General features: G+C 36.0%; 1 protein-coding gene across 3 annotated transcripts in view; it reads right to left on the bottom strand.

Annotated features, from left to right (window-relative positions):
- The window catches only part of LOC138714768 (uncharacterized), a 143,652-nt gene that overhangs the window by 118,665 nt on the left and 3,000 nt on the right, over window positions 1-21,987 (bottom strand). For 2 of the 3 annotated variants that reach the window (XM_069846883.1, XM_069846881.1), the window contains exons 2-5: window positions 16,464-16,716; window positions 13,176-13,391; window positions 3,047-3,281; window positions 1,503-1,618 (exon numbers count right to left, since the gene is read on the bottom strand). In XM_069846883.1, the coding sequence (XP_069702984.1) occupies window positions 1,503-1,618; window positions 3,047-3,281; window positions 13,176-13,391; window positions 16,464-16,648 (752 nt within the window). In that variant the 5' untranslated portion in view covers window positions 16,649-16,716. The remainder of the gene's footprint in view (window positions 1-1,502; window positions 1,619-3,046; window positions 3,282-13,175; window positions 13,392-16,463; window positions 16,717-21,987) is intronic. The other variant, XM_069846882.1, reaches the window with a different exon arrangement.

Here is a 21,987-nt window from a genome sequence, read left to right on the forward strand (position 1 = left end):
GTCTAAAATTATAACATTAGCAGAGCATTCTTCTATGACACAGAGGCAAATTGCTGCAGAATGTCACATCGGTTTGGCTACTGTTAATTCGATCATAAAACGATACAGGGAAACTGGACCCCAGAAAAAAGGAAACTGTGGCCGGAAAAGGAAGACTTCACCTGCAGATGATCGTTTAATTGTCAGGAAAAGTAAATTAAATCCTAGATTAACTGCTGTCGACTTAACCCGCGAGTTAATGGCTACCACTGGGGCTAATATTCACGTCACAACAGTGCAGCATAGGCTTTTGGAAGCTGGACGAAGGGCTTGTAAACCTATTAAGAAACAACTGCTAACCCCTGTTATGTGCAAAAAACGCTTAATGTGGGCAAAATTACATCAACACTGGACTGTGAATGACTGGAAGAATGTATTTTTTTCCGATGAGTCTCATTTCGAGGTCCACGGCCACCGTGTTTCTTACGTACGGAAAGGATCCGAAAAAGTAACAGCAGCTCATCTCTAACAAGCACCCAAATACCCCCCTAAAGTAATGTTTTGGGGTTGTTTTACACATGAAGGGCCTGGAGCATTAATACCTATCAAGGGAATGATGAATTCTGACAAATATATTCACTTATTGGAAACCAGAATCGTACCCCAGCTGCAAAAATCATTTCCGGATAGCAGAGGTGTGTTCCAACAAGACCTGGCACCATGCCATACGTCTCGAAAAACTACAGAATTCTTCAACAAGAAGAATATTCAAGTACTCCCCTGGCCAGGCAACTCACCCGACATCAACACCATTTTGTGGTCAATTTGCAAAAGAAGAATGCAAAAAATGGATTGTTCTACAAAGGAGAAGATGATTTCTGCCCTCATTGGTGTATGGTTTCGCGATGAAGAAATGAAGAATATTTGTGGGAAATTAGTGGAATCCATGCCAAATCGTCTCAGAGCTCTTATTAGGAACAAGGGAGGCCACATAGATTACTGAGGTATGTCTTAGATTCTTTTTTTATCCCGTTTGAGTGTTTTTGCATAAGTAATTACGTTGTTCGGAATAATTTGCACGCTACTGTATATTTGCAACCATTCTTCATAAATCGATGATATCATTGTAGAAGGTCTCAATTGACGTTTTTCTTAATTTATCTGTAGAATATTATTTTTTTAACACATTTCCTATGAAGATTGGTGTAATAGTTAAGTTCTGGTACCCAACTGGATTGTTCAATTTCTCTGTCCTTCCTATCTCATAAGAGAAGAGGTATTCTTTGTTATTTTAACAATGTTCCTTCTTATGACAATCTGAGTCTAGGATTCGTTCGCCATTGTTTCTCTATTGTGTAATAACTCAACTTTTCTTTATATGTTCTGGTTGTACTTTTTATTTTGTCATGAAAGGTGTACTACTTTAAACATTTCTAACATATCAACATTAAAGTTATATCACACATTTAAGAAATTATATAAGAAGAAGCAGAATCAGTCTGCTGATGATAATATTAACTCACCCTGTGTTGAATGCAGGACGATGCTTCGTTGCAGCAAGACCAGATCGAGAAATACGATGTTGCCTCACTTCCCGTTGTCTTATTGTATTATCAAAGCCTTCATGAGCTACCTGGACCTAACAAGTATAAAATATTTTCATTACAGACTTTTCAGAATTACCGGTAGCAAAATGGATTGTGATACTAACACAACAAAGTTCAAATATACATTAAGTTATGATACATATTACTAAATATAAACTACTTAATTAGAATAGGTACCTACTATATGTTTACCAGATAGCTGAAAAACAGCAAATATAGAAAAAAACCAATTATCACCGATATCTTTTCGTACCAGGGAAAGTACGTATGTTTTTAACACAAAAGCATTCTCCGATCTTTTACTATTTTCATCCTACTTCTTAGTCTCCGCACATGATCCGTATCAAAATGTTGTCTATCATCTGATATCATCTTTTGCCCCGAACTTTTCCCTCATTCACCATTCCTTCCAGTGCACCCTTCAGTAGGTAATTTCTTCTTAGGCAGTGACCCAGCCAATTTCTTCTTTTTTCTGATCAGCCTTAGCATTATTCTTTCTTCATCCACTCTTTCGAGCACAGCTTTATTTCCTATTCTGTCTGTCCATTCCAAATACTTCTAGTCGATTTTCTTCACATCATCGTTATGTCCATGTTTCTGCCCCATTCAATGCCACTCCACACAAAGCACTTCACTAGTCTCTTCCTTGATTTTTCTCCCAGAGGCCTGAAGAAGACAACATATGGATCGTATGTGAGACCAAGAGTAAGGAGGAAAATAGGGAAGATTGGAGAATGCTGGATATGCAGTGAAAAACTTACCGTAGGGCAGAAAACTATGAATGAATGAATTAAATTATATTATTATTATTATTATTATTATTATTATTATTATTATTATTATTATTTTGTTCACTACTCCTCAATAACTACTCTTCGGCTTGAGAATCACTGGTAGAGATATTAATAGTTTTTAATGAGATTCTACGTTTTGTTTTGTATTGTTTTTTCCCTCTATGTGTTTAATTTAATTGCATAAGTTAATATTTCCGTGTACCAGTGATGCCTCCTTAGATGCCTCCTTAGATGCATCAGGCACAAGCAATGATAAGGGAGACTTCGTCGACTGCTATTAAGCATGACGCCATATCAAGACAGCAAGTCTTTCCACTCCTCCTCAATGCTGCCACTGATGATATAAGTACACTTCTGGGAAGAATCTTGAAGAGTTCACTCACGACAAAAATTAATGTCAATTTAAATGCTCATGGTTTCCGTGAAAGCAAGTGTGCGAGTCCACTTGAGGGATATGAATGGAGTGTCAATTCAAATAAAGTAAGGTATGCTCATATTCACATTTTGCATAATCTGCCATTCTAAAATTCCAATGCTTTTACTTGGTACTTCTGTATTTCATAACTGAGGCCCTCCCTGACTGAAATCTACAAGCCAGGATGATCAATCACAGTTGCGATTTTATTATAAAGGCGTTTCATTATACGAATATTGAATTTAACATACCTCCTCGCGAGTGGCTTGACGTGTTGCTGTCTGTTGTTTCTGCAGCTTATTTGCTTGCACGGCCATATCAAAGCTGTGATCTGAAGTAACTGAATTTGTCCAGCCCGAGGCATTAGGAGAATCCAGGTCTTGATTGGAGAACTCAACTACAACCCACGGACAGGGATTGTTTGGTGATCCAGTCTTATGGTGAGGACGTGGAGATAGCTTCTTTAGAAGAGCTGTTATGCATGATCTAGATGTAACAAACATAAGGCACATTTATTGGATTAAGATATAATTTATCAAATGAAATATAACATATTGTGTATTACACGTTTGAAAGTACTACCTAGTAATAATAATAATAATAATAATAATAATAATAATAATAATAATAATAATAATAATAATAGTAATAATAATAATAATAATAATAATAATAATAATAATAGCTTCATTTCTATATTGATGTAGTCGTAAAACTATGGCCTCCTCGGTGTCCATTACACAGCCTGATCCATTTGGGAAGACATAAAATAAAATCACTATAAAAATTATATCACAAGTGATACAAAAGTTATTTTAGTTCCATCATGACGAGAGTTTTGTATCATTGTTTTCATGAACAAAAGAAGTCAGATTGAGCGTATTCCGAATCTCAGCGCTGAGCAATCTGATGGCATCACGGTGTTCCAAATTTCACTGATGGAGTCACTGATGCTCCACCGGTGTCGCACCGGTGCCATCAGCTTGCAGAGGTGGTGGCAATCTCCATCAGCCGCCATCAGTGAATCTGATTGGTTCTTGTATAGGGCGGGAATTAGCAGATGAATGACATCGTGCTCTGTTGTGTCATGGCGGTGTGTTCTGCTGTATTGTTTGTAATGAGCACAAAGTAAAAACAATATGTTAATGGCTTATGAGCGAACATATCAACGGACCAGTTATTACTACCGATTCAAAAAAAAATAAATTGTTTATGCTCTCTTTTCTTTGAACGAGATGGCAGTACGGAAATTTCGCAAAATTTTGCTAGTGTAGCACAGACAACTACTTATACAGTCACCATGACAGTCATCGATCCTTCCAGCAGTTTTGTTCCTATTTCGCTGCAGCTTGTTGTTGTCCACTGGTCCGGTGAGATTCGGAATACACTGATTGTCACTTAGCAACAGCTGAATAAATGAAATGTCATATATTGCAAGGCAGCTAGCGAAACATGTGTTGCAGTTTGCAAAATTTGAAAGTGTAACATCAATTCAACTTCGTTCTGACCATGAGTATGATGTTCTGAGAGTTCCAAATTACAAGTTGATAAGGTTATGGTACTGCACGTCTGAAAGAGTAGATCTGTCAGCATGCCATACACTGGTGGCCATAGGCATGTTCTTGAAACCGAAGCTGCTATTAACGCTGGTATGTCAAGAGCCTTAGATGATTGTCTGCGGAGATAGTTATGCCATACACAACTTATCAACATTACAGGTACTTGAAACTTAAAATCTACCGCATGCCATGTGTTCAGACATTACATGATGTGGATCTCCAGAAACAGAACACATTATTTTTTTTAATCATAGCTGGAACAGGACATGGACATGGACCACGATGTTCCAGTAGGATGGTATCCATCATCTCATTCAGGAAAGGAAAAGTTCGTGAATAACATTCGACATCAACTGGTGAGGTCGTGATGGCCAATCAATGGCGTTCATATTCTCCGGACCTGATGCCAACCCATTTCTTTGTTTGGGATTTTGTGAAGAAAGATGTCTATGCATAACAATCTGGGGATATTGATGGCCTCAAAGCAAAAATTCTCTCGACCACCAGCATGGCTCAAGTGGTAGGGCATTTGCCTGCTCATCCAGAGCTACGCTTGGGCTGATTATCTGGTTGGGTTTTTTCCGAGGTTTTCCCCAAATATAAGACGAATCTCAGGTAATCCCTAGAGAATCCTCGGCCTCATCTCGTCAAATACCGTCTCGCTATCATCAATTCCATTGACGCTAATTAACCTGGGAGCTGATACAGCGTCGTTAAATAACGGAATGAAGAAATATTCTCTGAGCTTTAAAAAATTATCCAGAGATGTGAGATGGAAGGGATTAGTCTCACGATGTGAATTGTGTTGTGTACGCAATGGTGGGTACGTTGAGATCTAATGCGGTCAAAATTCTCATCCTTCTGAAATGTAGGCCTTCAGATTACCTACTGAAAAATAATAGTAATTGTTCTCATATTACAGCATTTTTATTTCATGTCTTCCCAAATAGATCACACTGTACTTTCATAAAAATAATCTGCTTTAAATGAGAAGAAAGAGTTAATTATTTTCAAAATGTTAAAACATTTATGTTCCAGTTTTATGGTCATTGTAAATTCTTAGGAAACCAAGATAAGATGGTTTAGCATATTATGTGTGTTATCTCTGTTTCAGATACAATACAACGATTATTTGACATAATTTTTAAAAGCTGTGATAATTTTAAATTTATCTAAGGAAAAAAACGTTAAAACTAATTTAAGTACATATCTGATATGGTACTTACCAAAAATGCGAAGAGTTGGTTTGTTTCTTCGTTTCTCTGAAGAACTTGTAGAACAAGATTATGAAATATTTAGAAGAAAATGCTATTCTATTCAGCTAATTTTAGCTAGCTGGTAGGACTAACAATGACCCCATTAACTAATGCGACCATTGACCAAGAACTAATAGTGCAGTTTAAAATTTACAAGCAACAACTTATTCTATGAATTTAGCGGCCATGTCCTCATTTAAATGTATATCACTGAATTGAGGAGACATGTTGTAAAATGACGAAAAGCACTGACAACAAAATTCTTGCATAAGAGTGGATTGTGTTGTAACAATCATAATTAACAATGAAATATTAAATATGATGCTGTATAAAGTCGTTAAAAATCGTACCTAATTAAAAACATAACTTATACATAAATTTTTCGAGTGGTGTTTATAAGTTGAACCAGTGTTTCTGCAACTAAAAATTTTGTCATAATAAAGGATGATATCTTGTATTTACGTCCCTTGCATAGTTATACTATCAATAAGCTAAATGGGGCAAAAAAGTGGTCCAACATGTAAACAATAGCTAAAATTTTAGTTCTAAACGCAGGCTGATTATTGTAACACAAATATAAATACATTAAATTAGAGGATGACATGTCCTCTATCATTAATGCCTTATAAACTATTAACTATCTGAAATTAACTTGAGACTTCTCTCTAGAGGCAATGGACAGACCACTGCATCAACTTGACTCCATTTCCCACTAACTACAGTTTGCTTTTGAATCACCTATAAAATTTTACAGAATTAAATGCCAAAGACAGAATCACTGCATTTTAACTAGTGAAAACATAATTTAATTAAAAATATTATCCAGAGCTAGTTATTTTTGCAGGAAAAATTTGAGGGGAATATCGTTACCATGAGAGCCTACTTTTCTGCACTTGAACAACACTATTGAACAAATGCATCCACACAGAAACTTTGTAATTAAAACACTCTACAAAGGCAAGGGGAATACAAAGTATTCAAATTCAAATATATAGGCATAGCCTAGAAATTAGCAGTTTTAAACTTCTCACCAAGATAATAACCTCAAAACTATCTAAAGAAACAGATCATCATACATATCTCCAAAGAGCAATTCGGCTTCCGAAAGGAAGCACACTCCAAGCTGCAAATATCTTTCTAAACACAATAGAAAACTTCTAGAAGTTTGAAAATGGTGACAAATCACGCCGAAATTAGTCACTAAGGTAAAGTCCTGTACCGGTACCATATTAAGTTTCACAAGTTAACATAGTGAAGTATAAAAAGTGTTTTAATTATCATTAGTCGGTCTATTTCTTTAAAAGACTACAACAACGTGTAATCAACAAAAAAATATGGAATGAAAATATATATATGACTTTCAAGATGTATAAAAAAAATATGCATTTTAGTGCGCTCTTTCTCTCATTCAAAACGTTACGGATGATTTGGAGAAGACATCAGTTTTGTTCTATTTATCATCACTTTATGAAGTACTGGATACTATATACCCTAGAACTATATCACAAATTTAGTTTCATTTTTTAAAATGTCTGCGTACAGAACATTGATGTGATTATTATTATTATTATTATTATTATTATTATTATTATTATTATTATTATTATTATTATTCATCTCAGCATCTTTTTCACGAAGTGATCAGTAAATGATACTAATAAGAAACAGATAGGGGTAAAAGTCTTCTTCAACTATGCTTGTATCAATAACTATAAGCTCTGAATGGAAGTAAAGAAAGCTATCAAAAAAAAGATAGAGAGAACGGAACTGTAGAAAATAAAATTTGAGTAGAAAAAGATTATATAAATATGAATAAAAACAGAATAAAATGAGAAACAATTACAAATGTTTCATTTAGGAAACAGAACCCAAAGGACAAGTATGTTTAGGAGTAAACAAAGAAAGAATAAAGCTAATGATATTATCAAATTCTTAAATTAACAAGTTTAATAATATCATTAGTAATACGAAAGTGTGTAAATCAAGAATGAATAAGGAATAAGGGTTTAAGTAATAACAACCTGTTGTTTAGATAACAACTCAACTATTTTGGCAATAATGACAGAAAAGTAACTTAAAACCATTGCACAGCTACTTACATTGTTACTTACATTAATTTTTTTTATTGAAATTGTTTTAGTGATAAGATAATACCGGTATTGACAATACAATGAGTTTTATACTCCCTGCAACCAGTGAATATGTGACTGCCGAGCCTAAATGTCTAAATGTCTATATGACTGTAACATTGGAACACTCTCCTAAAAAATCAACATGCCAACTTGCTCAAAAGTTAGGGATTTCCCAAAATTTTACACTTAGATACACAATATGCTTTAAGTTGAAACCTTATAAAATAACTATCGTACATGAACTGCGTCCTACTAACCTTGTAACAAGACTACATTTTTGTAATTGGTCTTAAATCAGGTTCATAATGGAGAAATTTGTCCCTAGCATTTTTTTACAGAACTTAGTCATCAATCTTTGAATGCAAGCAAGTCTGATACTAAAAACTCTGCATTTATTTCCTCATACTTCTTTGATCCGTCTTTAGAATTATATTTAAGGTAAAATATTTTGCAGTCAAGGATTAGAGTAACTTTTTATGAAAGAAAAATAAAAGGAAATGCTGCCTGGTGTTGTCAGAACATCAAATCGCTTATGAAAATCATACTAAAAGCATCAATAAAAGCAAGAGAGGAAGTGCTTTTGCGCTCTCATAATTACGTACTTTAAACTTGAATTATGTGTCAGAAAATAATCATTAACTATTTCCTAAAACAGTGAGAAAGACTACCAATACATGCTCTAAATTCGATAGTTTAAACCAAAGAAAGCAATTCTTGAACAGCATTCTTGCAATACCTACAGCACATTATGCAATGATGAAGAAAATAAAAACACTAGGCTGAAAGCCGCCTAATTCATTTAATAACTTGACAAAATGTCCTTTGTAGCTGACATGGGTTTAGAATATCCTAAATCTATGTTTACTGGCGAAATTTTACATTTTCTGAAAGATTTGACAATATAAGAGAACATGTATGTATGTATCCAAAGCATCCAATGCCTACCCACTTCATTTATGTGATTCTGGTTCCGCATATTGCAGATAGATGACAGGACTGTGACCCATCTTCAATTTGCACACTCCTTCACCGGGCCACTCTGTACATGATGTATATCTGGAGAGAGTTGTGTCATGTACTAGGGTGAGTACGGTATATGCGTAAGTGTAGTGTAGGGAATAGTGAGGATAATTATGATGAAGAGAGAGAAAGGGAAACCCGGTACCGGCATATATCCTACTTCTGTCGAATAGCACCAAGGGGGTCACTAGGCTTAACGTTCCTGTCCAATGGACAAATCACTATCAGTAGTGACATATGCCTTCTCTTCATATGCACTGCGGAGAGATTTGCATGTTGGTGCACAATCTAGTGATTAGAAGTTGTGCACCACCACCTCTCCTAGTCCTGAGGTAGAAATTTTACATAAAAATCTCTGACCTCGCCAGAAATCGAAACTGGATCAGTTAATTTGGAGACAGACATGCTACCACAGAGCTAACTTGGCGGACATCTACGAGAACAAAGTTACTATAAAATGACGTGTGTGTGTGTGTGTGTGTGTGTGCATGCGTACGTGCGTGTTTTGTTTTTTTAAGCAAACATTACCGTGTTACCTTGAAGGGATGTCTGATAGTCTGATATCGTACTGTTCACTGTTGTTAGACAGAGGAATGGAAGAGGTTGTTTTTACAAACACAATGTTTCTTTTAGCATACCGTACCAAGAAAATGAGAACTATAATTTACAAAGAAAGCATTGTAACTTGTTTATAGTACAGACGTGGACAAATTATTAGACTAAAACTTTTTTTTTTGGAAATATAATATAATTCGTCATATCAACTATCAATATAATTCACGGAGTCTCTATTGTTGTAAATATGATTGTTTACATCTTCTGGCATATTTTGCCAATGGTTAAATATATTTTGTTTGGCTGTGTTGGTACTACTGGTGTTATACTGCAGAAGATATTCAATAGTCTGTTCTCCCATGGCCTGCAAGAAGACCGGACATGAACGAAATTCAAAATCTGTGATCTATACTGAAGAAGAAAGTGAAAAAAAAGAGGCTTACAACAAAACACGGACTCATTTAAGCACTGTCTGATATCTGGCTAAATGATACTGATATTCAAAGACAGTGTCAACCTTTGGTTTCCAGCATTCCGACAAAATCAACGTGTTTTTTTAAGTAGGTTATTTTACGACGCTTTATCAGCATCTTAGGTTATTTAGCGTCTGAATGAAATGAAGGTGATAATGCCGGTGAAATGAGTCCGGGGTCCAGCACCGGAAGTTACCCAGCATTTGCTCATATTGGGTTGAGGGAAAACCCCAGAAAAAACCTCAACCAGGTAACTTGCCCCGACCGGGAATCGAACCTGGGCCACCTGGTTTCGCGGCCAGACGTGCTAACCGTTACTCCACAGGTGTGGACTCAACGTGTTAATAAAGAATAAGGGAAGGTTCACAAAATATTAGTAACATCCAGACTCAATTTTTTGTTCATTATTTCTGTGCAAAATACATTTTTGTTCATTATTTCTGCCGATAAATACAGCTTTGTTGCACATGTAATTAATTTAGTCTAATAATTTGTCCACGCTTGTATATGCGTAGTGAAATTATTGTGTCTGTAAATGTAAGAAATTTATACTATAAGGGGAGATAAAGAGTTTTACCGAGCTATACCTATTTTAATTTGATTAAATTTGATAAGGAATTAAAAAGTCAGAAAATATGACCGAAATACTGGTACACAGCTTCCCAAAATTCTCCATTGCAAGAAACATGATATGTTGTTGTTTAGTCAACTGTCCGAAGACATATCTGAACCATACAAGTGATACCAAGAAGGCACCACTTATAAGGCAACTAATCCAGGAGATAATGGGATAGGGTGACCTGTTCCTTTCTCACTCCATTGCATACATTGCCGAATAGCTACATATTACACTGATCAGATTTCAGATGCATACTACAATAATTATTATTCTTCCTCTGACAGATACAGTCAAGTGAGATGTACTGCCTGACAATAGATGTACATATCAGCCAGAACCTCGATCAGAGGCAACATGATATGATGAGTTGAAAATTAGAGAATAACAAAGGATAAATAACTCCTGAGTTTGTCCAGATGGATAAAATAGTACTATTTAATTTATGACATTCTCATAAGTAATACATTCAGTCACGCTAACTTATGTCATTGCAATGTATACGTAGAAAATTATTCTCTTACCTGTTTTCTGGGTAATGCTAAATATTAATAAAACATTGAAACCGCAATTAATTTCATATTATTATTTTGTCAATAAACCATAATTATTTTTTCAGTCTTTCTAAATAGCCTATCTCACTATTCTTAATGTAAATAACGTAATCAGCATGAAGACCTAACACTATTTCGTACCATATTGTTAAGCTGTAATATTACATAGTGTGTTCGAATGAAAGAAAAAATAAAATAATAATAATAATAATAATAATAATAATAATAATAATAATAATAATAATAATAATAATACTTACTTACAAATGGCTTTTAAGGAACCTGCAGGTTCATTGCCACCCTCACATAAGCCCACCATCAGTCCCCATCCTGTGCAAGATTAATCCACTCTCTACCATCATATTCGACCTCCCTCAAATCCATTTTAATATTATCCTCCCATCTACGTCTCGGCCTCCCCAAAGGTCTTTTTCCTCCGGTCTCCCGACTAACATTCTATATGCATTTCTGGATTCATCCATACGTGGTACATACCCTGCCCAACTCAAACGTTTGAATTTAATGTTCCTAATTATGTCAGGTGAAGAATACAATGCATGCAGTTCTGCGTTGTGTAACTTTCTCCATTCTCCTGTAACGTCATCCCTCTTAGCCCCGAATATTTTCCTAAGAACCTTATTCTCAAACACCCTTAATAATAATAATAATAATAATAATAATAATAATAATAATAATAATAATAATAATAATAATAATAATAATAATATGTGATTTAATAGAATCCTTCTTTCATGAAAAAAAAAGAGTTTTGTGAATATTTGTCTTTCTCTCCCCAAAAAAATCTAAAGATTGGTCTGGGATCCCCCCACACTCGAGTGGTGTCCATCCTCCCTTTGGGCGACCCTGGTATCAGAAAAATCATCTTTGTGGTGTCTATTGAAATGGTAGCATGAATCCCCTGAGACCACTATAAATAATTTCAACTGATGCTTGATCTTTCTTTTTAATTGGTTATTTAACGACGCTGTATCAACTACGAGGTTATTTAGCGTCGATAAGATTGGTGATAGCGAGATGGTATTTGGCGAGATGAGGTCGAGGATTCGCCATAGATTATCAGGCATTCATTCACCTTACGGTTGGGGAAAACCTCGGAAAAAACCCAACCAGGTAATCAGCCCAAGTGGGGATCGAACCCGCGCCCGAGCGCAACTTCAGATCAGCAGACAAGCGCCTTAACCGATTGAGCCACGCCAGTGGCTCTGATGCTTGATCTGGATGATGATGATGATGATGATGATGATGATGATGATGGTTAATTCTTAACATAAACTTAGTATTGTTAGATAATCATTTTCAGATGAACTGGAAAGTTTTACTTTTCTGTGAATTTGCATCACTGACTATCACAGCGCCCAGGTAACATTTTCTCTACTTTCATTTCAGATCACATATAACAGATTGCTCAACCTTATAGGCTTTGATGGCAACGGCTTTTATCAATTTCACTATGCTGTCATCTAGCTACTGCATAAGAAGTCATGTTATAACTGTCATTTGAAATGCGTGGAGCAACTGTACTTCCATCTAGCGGTCGTTTGCAATTGACGGTGGCAATCCTGGTGGTTGTTCTTTTCCATATGTTACCGTTTTTAACATGAGGATGGTCAATCTATTATATATGTGAACAGGACTTTCATATACCAGTACCGTATATATTTTTTCTAAATTCCTATTGTAGAAAGAATAAAATTCAGAAATGATCCCTTTAGAGAAATTGTGTTTTGGCATACTCTCTATTTCTGAAATAGTTTCTTTGTGGCATTAGTAGCCCCATTATAAAGTGCAATGACTTGAAAACAGTGGCATTATTAATTCCCTCTCCTTCTGAAATTCATAATCTACCAGTAGGCCTACTTGATTACTTGCATTGCTATTGTCAGGATATAGGCAACAGCTACATTCCAAAAAGATATATTTTTAGTAGCCCCACAACTAGTGATGACATAAAGATGCATCTATTGCTTTTTTTCTAAAACATAATAGAGAAAGAGATGTCCAGTCTATTTCAAAACAGTATCCTGTCAAAAGTACAATGAAACTGCGAAAGGATAATTCTAAATGCACAGAGTAAATAAAAGAAATTCATATATAGACATGCTTTAGCAAACAGAAGTTACAAAGTAGCTGCTACATTCTAATATGGATCACTACTGAAGTGAAATAAAGCAGCAACAGAACATTTTCAAGTTACCTGGCTCCTGAGAAGCGGGCAACTTTGTTTCTCAGGTACGTTGTTCCGGAGAATGATTTCGGTGTATGGTAAAGCTGCTCTTCACTGCGGGTTACGTCTCGCCATAAGAAGGGACTCCCTCTTTCTGCACCAGAAGACAGCTGCTTCGCAAAGATATTGTCCAAAGACTTTGTAGCCAATGGAGTTTTACGACCCATGTAATCATGGTCCTGGAATCTAGAAAAAACATGATGATGTAAATAAAAAACATAAAGAAATCAAATTTAAATTTCGCAAATGGAAAGAGAGAGAGAATTGCTTAATGAAATACAGTTAATACAATACTTTATGAATAAGTTAAAACTCTGATTCGAGAAAGTAAATGTGTTGTTGTTGTTTCCTAATGCCAGGCGTTTGACAATAAAGTCATTTGACCTCTTGCACTCCAATATTGGCTGCAAAAGGGTATCTGTCGGATACAGGGAGGAGAGCCATTAATCCTTCCCATTGAAGGCTTTAAGGAACGAACCTGGACAAATACCCAATGTCCCATCCCTACCTTCCCGTGGTGCAGCTCTTAGTAAGCATAATTGTACAAGCTGAACTAAAGGAAGGGGCTACTCATCAATTAGCACTGGTCAGCTTGATGAGTTAATGACTAAATTTGGTATAATTTTCCTCTATTCAATAACTAATTCCCTCGTTACCCTTTCCTATCCAGTCCTCTGACTGAACTCTTACTTTCTTCGATCCCGACGGCATTAGAGCATTCGAGGCCTAGGGGTTCATTTCACTTTCCTTCCTCCTCTTTCTACTTTCTGTTCCTAGTGCTGACCTGCTATGGCACTAAAATCGTCCTCCAGTGGCTTAAAGAGGGAAAGCTGGTGATCAACAAGATCTCCCAACTAGGTCCAAAGGACCCGTCGACCAACAGCAGGTGTGGTCCTCCAGACATTCTGGGGGTTGTGTGTGAATGAAGTAGCCACCAAAATGTTAAAATATGGTGTTCACTTAAATCGGCTACAACTTTCCATTTTCACTCCAATATGAAATGAGAAAGCAAATGTTCATCCAGCACAACCTCCAATATGCTACCGCCATTACAATGATCACTGTCGTCTACTTCCAAGGAGTTGACCTTTGCGACATTCTGTTTCAGCTCTTGATTTTCAATACCAGTACAGTACTTCTTTACAGGTTGTCACAAGACCTAGCTTATAAACTTGAAGTTGTGACGCAACTCACTGAAATCATAATTTTTTATTATGCAACCCTTGTCCTCCAACGCATCCATAAGGAGCTATACATTCTAGAATCAAGAACCATCTACTCAAGATCGAAGGCTACTCAATTTTTCGATAATCTTTTATTTTTAGTTTCAATTTCACAATCTTACAGATACTATGGGCAGCTTTTTTTTCTGTTCACTGTGGAGATCTAATTGTGCGCAGTTTGAGGGCATATTTTCACATGAGCTCATTAACAGTTCCCTTATGGCGGTCGCTTAACTGGGATAGATAAACGTCTAAAAGACTAGCCACTGACATGAATAAGAAATGATGTTTTTATATTTTTTTTAGTTGGTTATTTAATGGCGCTGTTTCAACTATGAGGTTATTTAGCGTCGATGAGATTGGTGATAGCGAGATGGTATTTAGCAAGAAGAGGTCGAGGATTCGCCATAGATTACCTGGCATTCACTTTATGGTTGGGGAAAAGCTCTGAAAAAACCCAACCAGGTAATCAACCCAAGCGGGGATTGAACCCACACCTGGGCGCAACTTCAGACCGGCAACTTAACCAACTGAGCCATGCCGGTGGCCAGAAATTATGTTAAATTAGGGCTAAAAAATATAGGACCTACGCAAATTATAGGTACCGGTACTGTCATTTTTAGAGAAATTCCCCATTAATAAGAGTGATACCTACATTGATAGTAACAGTCGCCATTTCTAAAAATCATGACATTAAAGTATAGCACTGAATCAAGAAGGTAGTGTCCTAATACAGTTTCATTACGAGTTAGAATGTGGAAAAGAAAAGGGTCTAACATTTTATAATATTTAAAAAAAATGTATGGAAGGCCTGGTATAGCTCGCGCAAGAAACGATTACCGAACACCAATGGTGGCGTTGCTATCTGTTTTGACATGTGTATGTAGGCATGCCGAGGGAGGAGAGGTGCGAGCCAATAGAAGTACTGTCTCTTCCAAGAAGATGAACAAATGAGGACATCGCTGTGGAAACAAAGAATGTAGCAAGAGAAAAATTCGAAGCTAATTAAACGCGCAACATATGTTTACGAAAGAAATAATAATACCGTGCGATACAAGGCACGTATTCACATGCAATGGAACAAACTAAAGTCGTAATGAAACTATCACAATGCAAGACTGATTCTATCGATGTCATTTCTCTTCTGACTGTACTCTTGAATATCATTCAAGCTATCTCGTGACCTTTCCTGTCGCCCTCTCTTCTTTATCGCATTGTTTGATTCGCATTCCTTCCGTCAGTATTCCCTGCTTGCGAGACCTATACTAACAGTGTCAATGTTCAAAGTTAACGTGTTATTGTAAACATTTTACTTCCAAAGCATCTTTAAATTTCGTAACTCCATTGGCCGATGAGGTCTCCATGTTTGTTTAGTGTACAAGTCCTCAATCAAGCAAGCATTTTCGTTTACTGCTACTAGTTATTACGGACTTGATTGCTATGCACTATGTAGCTTTATATCATGACTTCTGACGTCACCTGTCTAGTTCACTTCAGCTGTAAATGTAGCTTTGGGACACGAACTCAGTGTAGCCTTGTGTGCTATGCATGTACTAAAATTAAAAGAAAATATCAATCTTTTACTTAGTTTCATGATTTCTTTTCGAACATTTTAATTCTTCTGTTTTGACTTCGCTTAGCAAAGGCTTACTTTGGCCCATTATGTGTCCCATATACGCAATGATTGTCCAGCAGTTCAACAGATGGCCTAGGTGGTATTCGTGAATCCATTGCTGACAAGTAGGACATCCTGCTTCGCTCTGACAAAGCCAGATTCCAGCCTTGAATGAATAGCCTGATGAACCCCACAGCCCGGAGCCCCAACATCAGAAACCAGTATTATCCCCAAGACTTTACCCCAGCCTAATTTTACCTAGTCCAGATGATAGACGAAATGAGAGTATTGATGGAATGATAGAGGAAAACATTAGTACCCTAAAAAACCCTCTGCAAAGTTTGCCTTGTCCACCACAAATTCCATCATGACCTGGCTGGAGATCACATCTGGGCTGCCTAATTCTGTTTTACTTCATACCTGAAACTCTGCTTGCTGCCATCTTCCAAGCTGCTGTAACTTGCATAATCCCCGTAACGCATATGTTGAAATTGAGCTTGAAGTTGTACTCCTCCTTCCAACAGAGGTCGAAGTTTGGCCTGTTCACATGATGGTAGACGAACAACTTCTATTTTGGGCCGTGATCGTGTTGGAGTTCCACTCATTCTTTTGATGGAGGTTCAAATCCAACTTCTTGCATCATGTTACATCATCGTGCATTTTCAATCTTCTGCTATAACAGATTTTAAATAACATTATTAATAAAAACCGACGTAGAAGGTTTGCTTTCTCCTTACTTTACTGAAAATAGTAAGTTAAGCAGAAACTTTTTTATGCATAGAAAATTAAAAAAAAAAAAAAAAAAATAGTAGAATAATATGTATTATGTGACTGTCCAGTACATGAGTGCTGAAGGGAACTGGTTCATTCATTTATTTTATTCCATAGATCTTACAGAGCAATGAAGCTTTAAGATGTGGAACAAGTCAAAATTTTACAATATTACAATTACAATTTTTACAAATTTTTTACAGTTTTACAATTTAGTAATTTTCTACAATTTTTACAATTTTGTGCAATTTTTTACAATATTTTGGCGAGATGTAGTGAGATGAGGTGAGGTCCGAGGATTCGCCAAAATATTACTCGGCATTTACCTTTTGGTTGGGGAAAACCTCGGAAAAATCCAACCAGGTAATCAAATCAAAGGGGTTGATGCCGAGGACTCGCCATATTTATAACAAACACAAATGTCACTGTATGTTGTTTTGAGACAAATATGTTGGTAAACACAGCTTTCTGTGGATTGTATATACTGTATTTTATAAGATAAAACACAGTCAAAAGCAGATAGATCCCGAAACTTTGCATCTTTCTGCATCAATGTCATGGTACAAACACCCAAAAATCATGCACCGTGTTGAATGCAGTGAAAGTCTCAAATAACACTATGATATATAACATATTTACTTAATTTATTTTCACGTCTGTCTATTTTTATCAGACTTTATTTTATTCACGTCTTTCCATTATAGTAGGTATTGTTATTATTTTGTATTTAACTACAGCCTTCCCTTCCTATATGGCAAACCAGTAGGTTTAAATAAAACTGAAAATAAAAAGTGACAAGGAATTTATGAAATCTCTTGGATTACAAGGATCGTCTTTATTTATTTATTTATTTAGTGTTTTTAATTGTTATTTTTAGTTGATTATTTAACGACACTGTATCAAGTACTAGGTTATTTACCGTCGATGGGATTGGTGACAGCGAGAAGGTATTATGCAAAATGAGACCAAGGATTCGCCATAGATTACATGACATTTGCCTTACGGTTGGGGAAAATCTCGGGAAAAAAAAACACAATCAGGTAATCAGCCCAAGCGGGAATCAAACCACGCCTAAGCGCAACTACGGACCAGCAGGCAAGTGCCTCAACTGACTGAGTTATGCTGGTGGCTCTTTATTCTTGGTAAGTAATTGTTAGGTTAGGTAAGTATTGATTTAAAGATTAAAATAAATACTACCACAGGCCAGAACAGTAGGCCTACTCCATATTCTATAATTAGATAATGGAGCAAAACAGACTGTGTGGATTGACGCAATGAAAGAAGCGGAAATGGGAGGAAAAATACTTACAAATATGGTACGCGATTGCGTGTTCTTGCAGGGGAATTTGGGATTTTGAGGAAAAATCTATGTAAGCTTCAAGTCTGTTGGCCACTTGTATCACTTCATTTTTCACCATTCCATCAAAAGAATTTAAGAGAATTTTCAAGAGTAAAAGCCGAAAATGAATGTAACCTAATAGCACAGTCTAGTATATACAGTCACGAAGCTTGAGTTGTGAGGGTGCTAGGAACAATAGACTGTGCCTGCACTATTTCGCATTGTCTGTAATGAGGCGATATTAGCGATCCTAGTTGTTAGCAACTATCTATGGATGCATATTTACTACGTATTGAGCTTCGTGACTGTATATACTAGACTGCGCTAATAGGTACGGTACCACATGAGGGAGAGGACCGTGTGGAAAACCACCAGGTACGAACTTTATCTTACACTTCCGTGTACATGGTACGGTAACACGAGTGACGTCAGAGTAAACCTTTCATGTCAAAACGTTACAATTTTTTTCTCCTTGCAGATCGAATATAGACATTTCACGTCAAAAAATTATATAGGAAGCAAATTTAATTATAATTACCCTGAACTACATTCAAAATTACTTTCGAGGATGTAGATGAGACTAGTTCTGAAAATGGCTCCTAAGCTGAAATTAGTCAACTAAGGCCGTGTCTCAAAGCTCAAGTCCATACTACACACTAGTGACTAGCAACTAGGTGACTTGTAAACTATACACTAGGAAGCTCTGGACATGTATGCTTGAATCATGGCCTTCTTCACAGACTATTTTTCTAAAAAATCATATCACTGATGATAGCTCTGAATTAAGAGGGCAATGTCCTAATGCTGCTTCATTACGAGTCCTGTGGAAAGGATAAGGACCTAATATATTACAATGATATTTAAAACATCGTAAAGAAAGTATTAAAAATTCAAATATTTGAAGTTAACGTTTTATTTACATGATATTTTTCATTATTTCACTTCCAAAGCATTTTTAGATATCATAACCCCAATTGTTGATGAGGTATCCATGTTTGTTTAGTGAACAAGTCATCAATCAAGCAAGCATTTTCGTTTACTAGCGACTACGGACTTGATTGCTATGCACTATGTAGCTTTGGATCGTAACTTCTGATGTCACATCCGGCTATTTAGTCAACAATCTAGTTCACTTTAGGTGAAAATGTAGCTTTGATACACGGCCTAAGTATTTATAAACTTAGTTCAATATTAACACATGAAAGTGAACACCATAAATTATATTCCTTAGTTTTTTTCAAACAGTAATTACTCATTATTATTCTTATACATACGAGTTTAAAACTTTTATAAAATATCCATAAATGATCATTTTTCGTAAACATACCATTTTAAGGCCTCTTTACTGGAGTAATTTATCTAAATATTTGTGGACACGATTTATTTCAGTCTTCATTCAGTAAGATTCTTGAAATTCATCACTTAAAATAAACTAATATTCCATGCAGTAAAACCTCGCTTGATAGAAACGGTGGAATAAAAATACAGTAGATACCAGGGCCGTATTTTTTGGGCTATAACATGCACTTATTTCTTAAAAAAGAAAATACTTTTTAAAAATATAACTGAGTCAATGTTCTGAAGGTCTTTCAATGCATGGCAATGAGACAGCTACAGTATTGTTCTCATCCCACAGCAAGACTACAAATAAGGATGAATGCCCTTTCAGGAATGCAATAGGTAGAAGAATCTGCTTTCCAAACACTCAGTACACTTGTTTTGTATTCAGTAGGGGTCAATGGATATTAGTTGAACCTGTCAAATGAAAGTTATTCTTTATTTACCTACCTTTTATCTCACCTACCTCCTACTCTAAGATTAGATTAGGTTAGATACCGGGGTATTACAACACGGAAACTATCCCTAGTTTATTCTACTATTCCCCCAGCTAAGCGTATTCTTAATCCTGACTGACTATACTAACAAGAATATTTGCTGTGTATTCAGGTTCCGAGCAGGCAACTTCATTCATGCTCAAACCACCTCCTTTGTGCTTACAGCTAATCAGAGAATGCTATGAAAGCGGTAATGATATGGATATCGTGACGAATGATATAGATGCTTACCTTGGATACGGTATGGGTACCGTAAACAGGAGAACTCCAAGCCACCCAAAGAATTGTATAACCAGTTGTAACGCTGAATGAGAGGTGACAACTGATTCTGCGTGTACTGTACTATTCACTTTTGTGATGATGTGGAAGTTAGGGCATATTGTGTTGAATTATTTCACCAAAATGTATGCTTTACGATGTCAACAAAACGTATGTTGAGCAGAGTAGCCTACCTACTGTACATTTATTACAGTAAAGTGCATGCGTTTGTTTTACATTGTCATACAGTTTACTATTGTAGTGTCTTCCTTTCAATACCCAAACCTGTACTCTTGGAAAAAAATGTTATCCGAAACGACTCCATCCTCTTTATTTCGGGGTTATACTATAAAAGGCAGCTTGGTTGCTCATTCGATAGAGCAGCTTGCTACAGACTGGAAGGCCGGGGATCAGATCCCGGATGGTGACGGGATTTTCTCGTTGCCCAACTCCCAAAACGGCACCAAGGTTCATTCAGCCTCCTATCAAATTGAGTACCGAGTCTTTCCCGGGAGTAAAAGCCGTTTCGAGCGTGGTGCCAATCACACTATTTCATTCTACTACATTTTAGTGCCAAGGTCAAGAAAGCATGGGGCTCTAACTCTGTACCCTACAAGTGAAAGGGCTACATTCTTTTACTATGAAGATCTGTGACTAAAATATGTTAGACAGACTCTGGCTTAATGGTTTATATTTTCTTCACATTAAGACTTACGTATCGGTACCTATCTAAAATATATATTCATATCGCTTCCATTCTTCTTGAGATAATAAAATATCATTGAGATATTTTGGCCTTTCTTTGGACTAACACCAGAACATAAACACTGCGTCTTAACCTGGACTTAACTCAATTCATAGCCTATTTTTTTTATTTTATTAGGTTATTTTACGACGCTTTATCAACGGCTTAGGTTATTTAGTGTCTGAATGAGATGAAGGTGATAATGCCGGTGAAATGAGTCCGGGGTCCAGCACCGAAAGTTACCCAGCATTTGCTCATATTTGGTTGAGGGAAAACCCCGGAAAAAACCTCAACCAGGTATTGTATTGTATTGTATTTATTAACATTCCCATGGTATTCATACATTGTTTTACAGCTAGAATATGGAACAAGTCAAAAAACTTAATACTATTATAAAGTCTTAATTTATAGTCACAGTCTAGGTGAAATATATATACAGACGAGATTTACAATATAGTCTTCTAGTACAACACATAGTTTTAGTATCAATTTCATGAAGTGTTATTGAATATCATGAATTCACTTACAGAATAGAAGGCGTGAGAAATTAGGTACTTCTTTAATCTGGCCCTAAATAATCTTATGTTTTGAGTTTAATTTTTTATATCGATAGGAAGGCTATTAAAAATTTTTACTGCCATATAACGCACTCCTTTTTGATAGCACGATAGACTTGCCGATGGAGTATGAGAGTCATTTTTTTGACGTGTATTTATGCTATGAACTGTTGAATTAGTTACAAAGTTTTCACGATTACATAAGAGGAAGACTATTAATGAAAAGATATACTGACAAGCCATGGGCATTATTTGTAGTTTTTTTTAAAATAGTCCTACAAGATTCCCTAGATTTGGCACCTACTATTATTCTAATTACTCTTTTTTGTAATAAAAATATACTGTTACTATCTGTGGAATTTCCCCAGAATACTATTCCAAAACTCATTACCGAGTGGAAGTACCGTATGCAAAGTATATTGTTTTTAAGGTATTGATA

The sequence above is a fragment of the Periplaneta americana genome, chromosome 15 (genome assembly GCF_040183065.1).
Source record: "Periplaneta americana isolate PAMFEO1 chromosome 15, P.americana_PAMFEO1_priV1, whole genome shotgun sequence".
Taxonomy (NCBI): Eukaryota; Metazoa; Arthropoda; class Insecta; order Blattodea; family Blattidae; genus Periplaneta; species Periplaneta americana.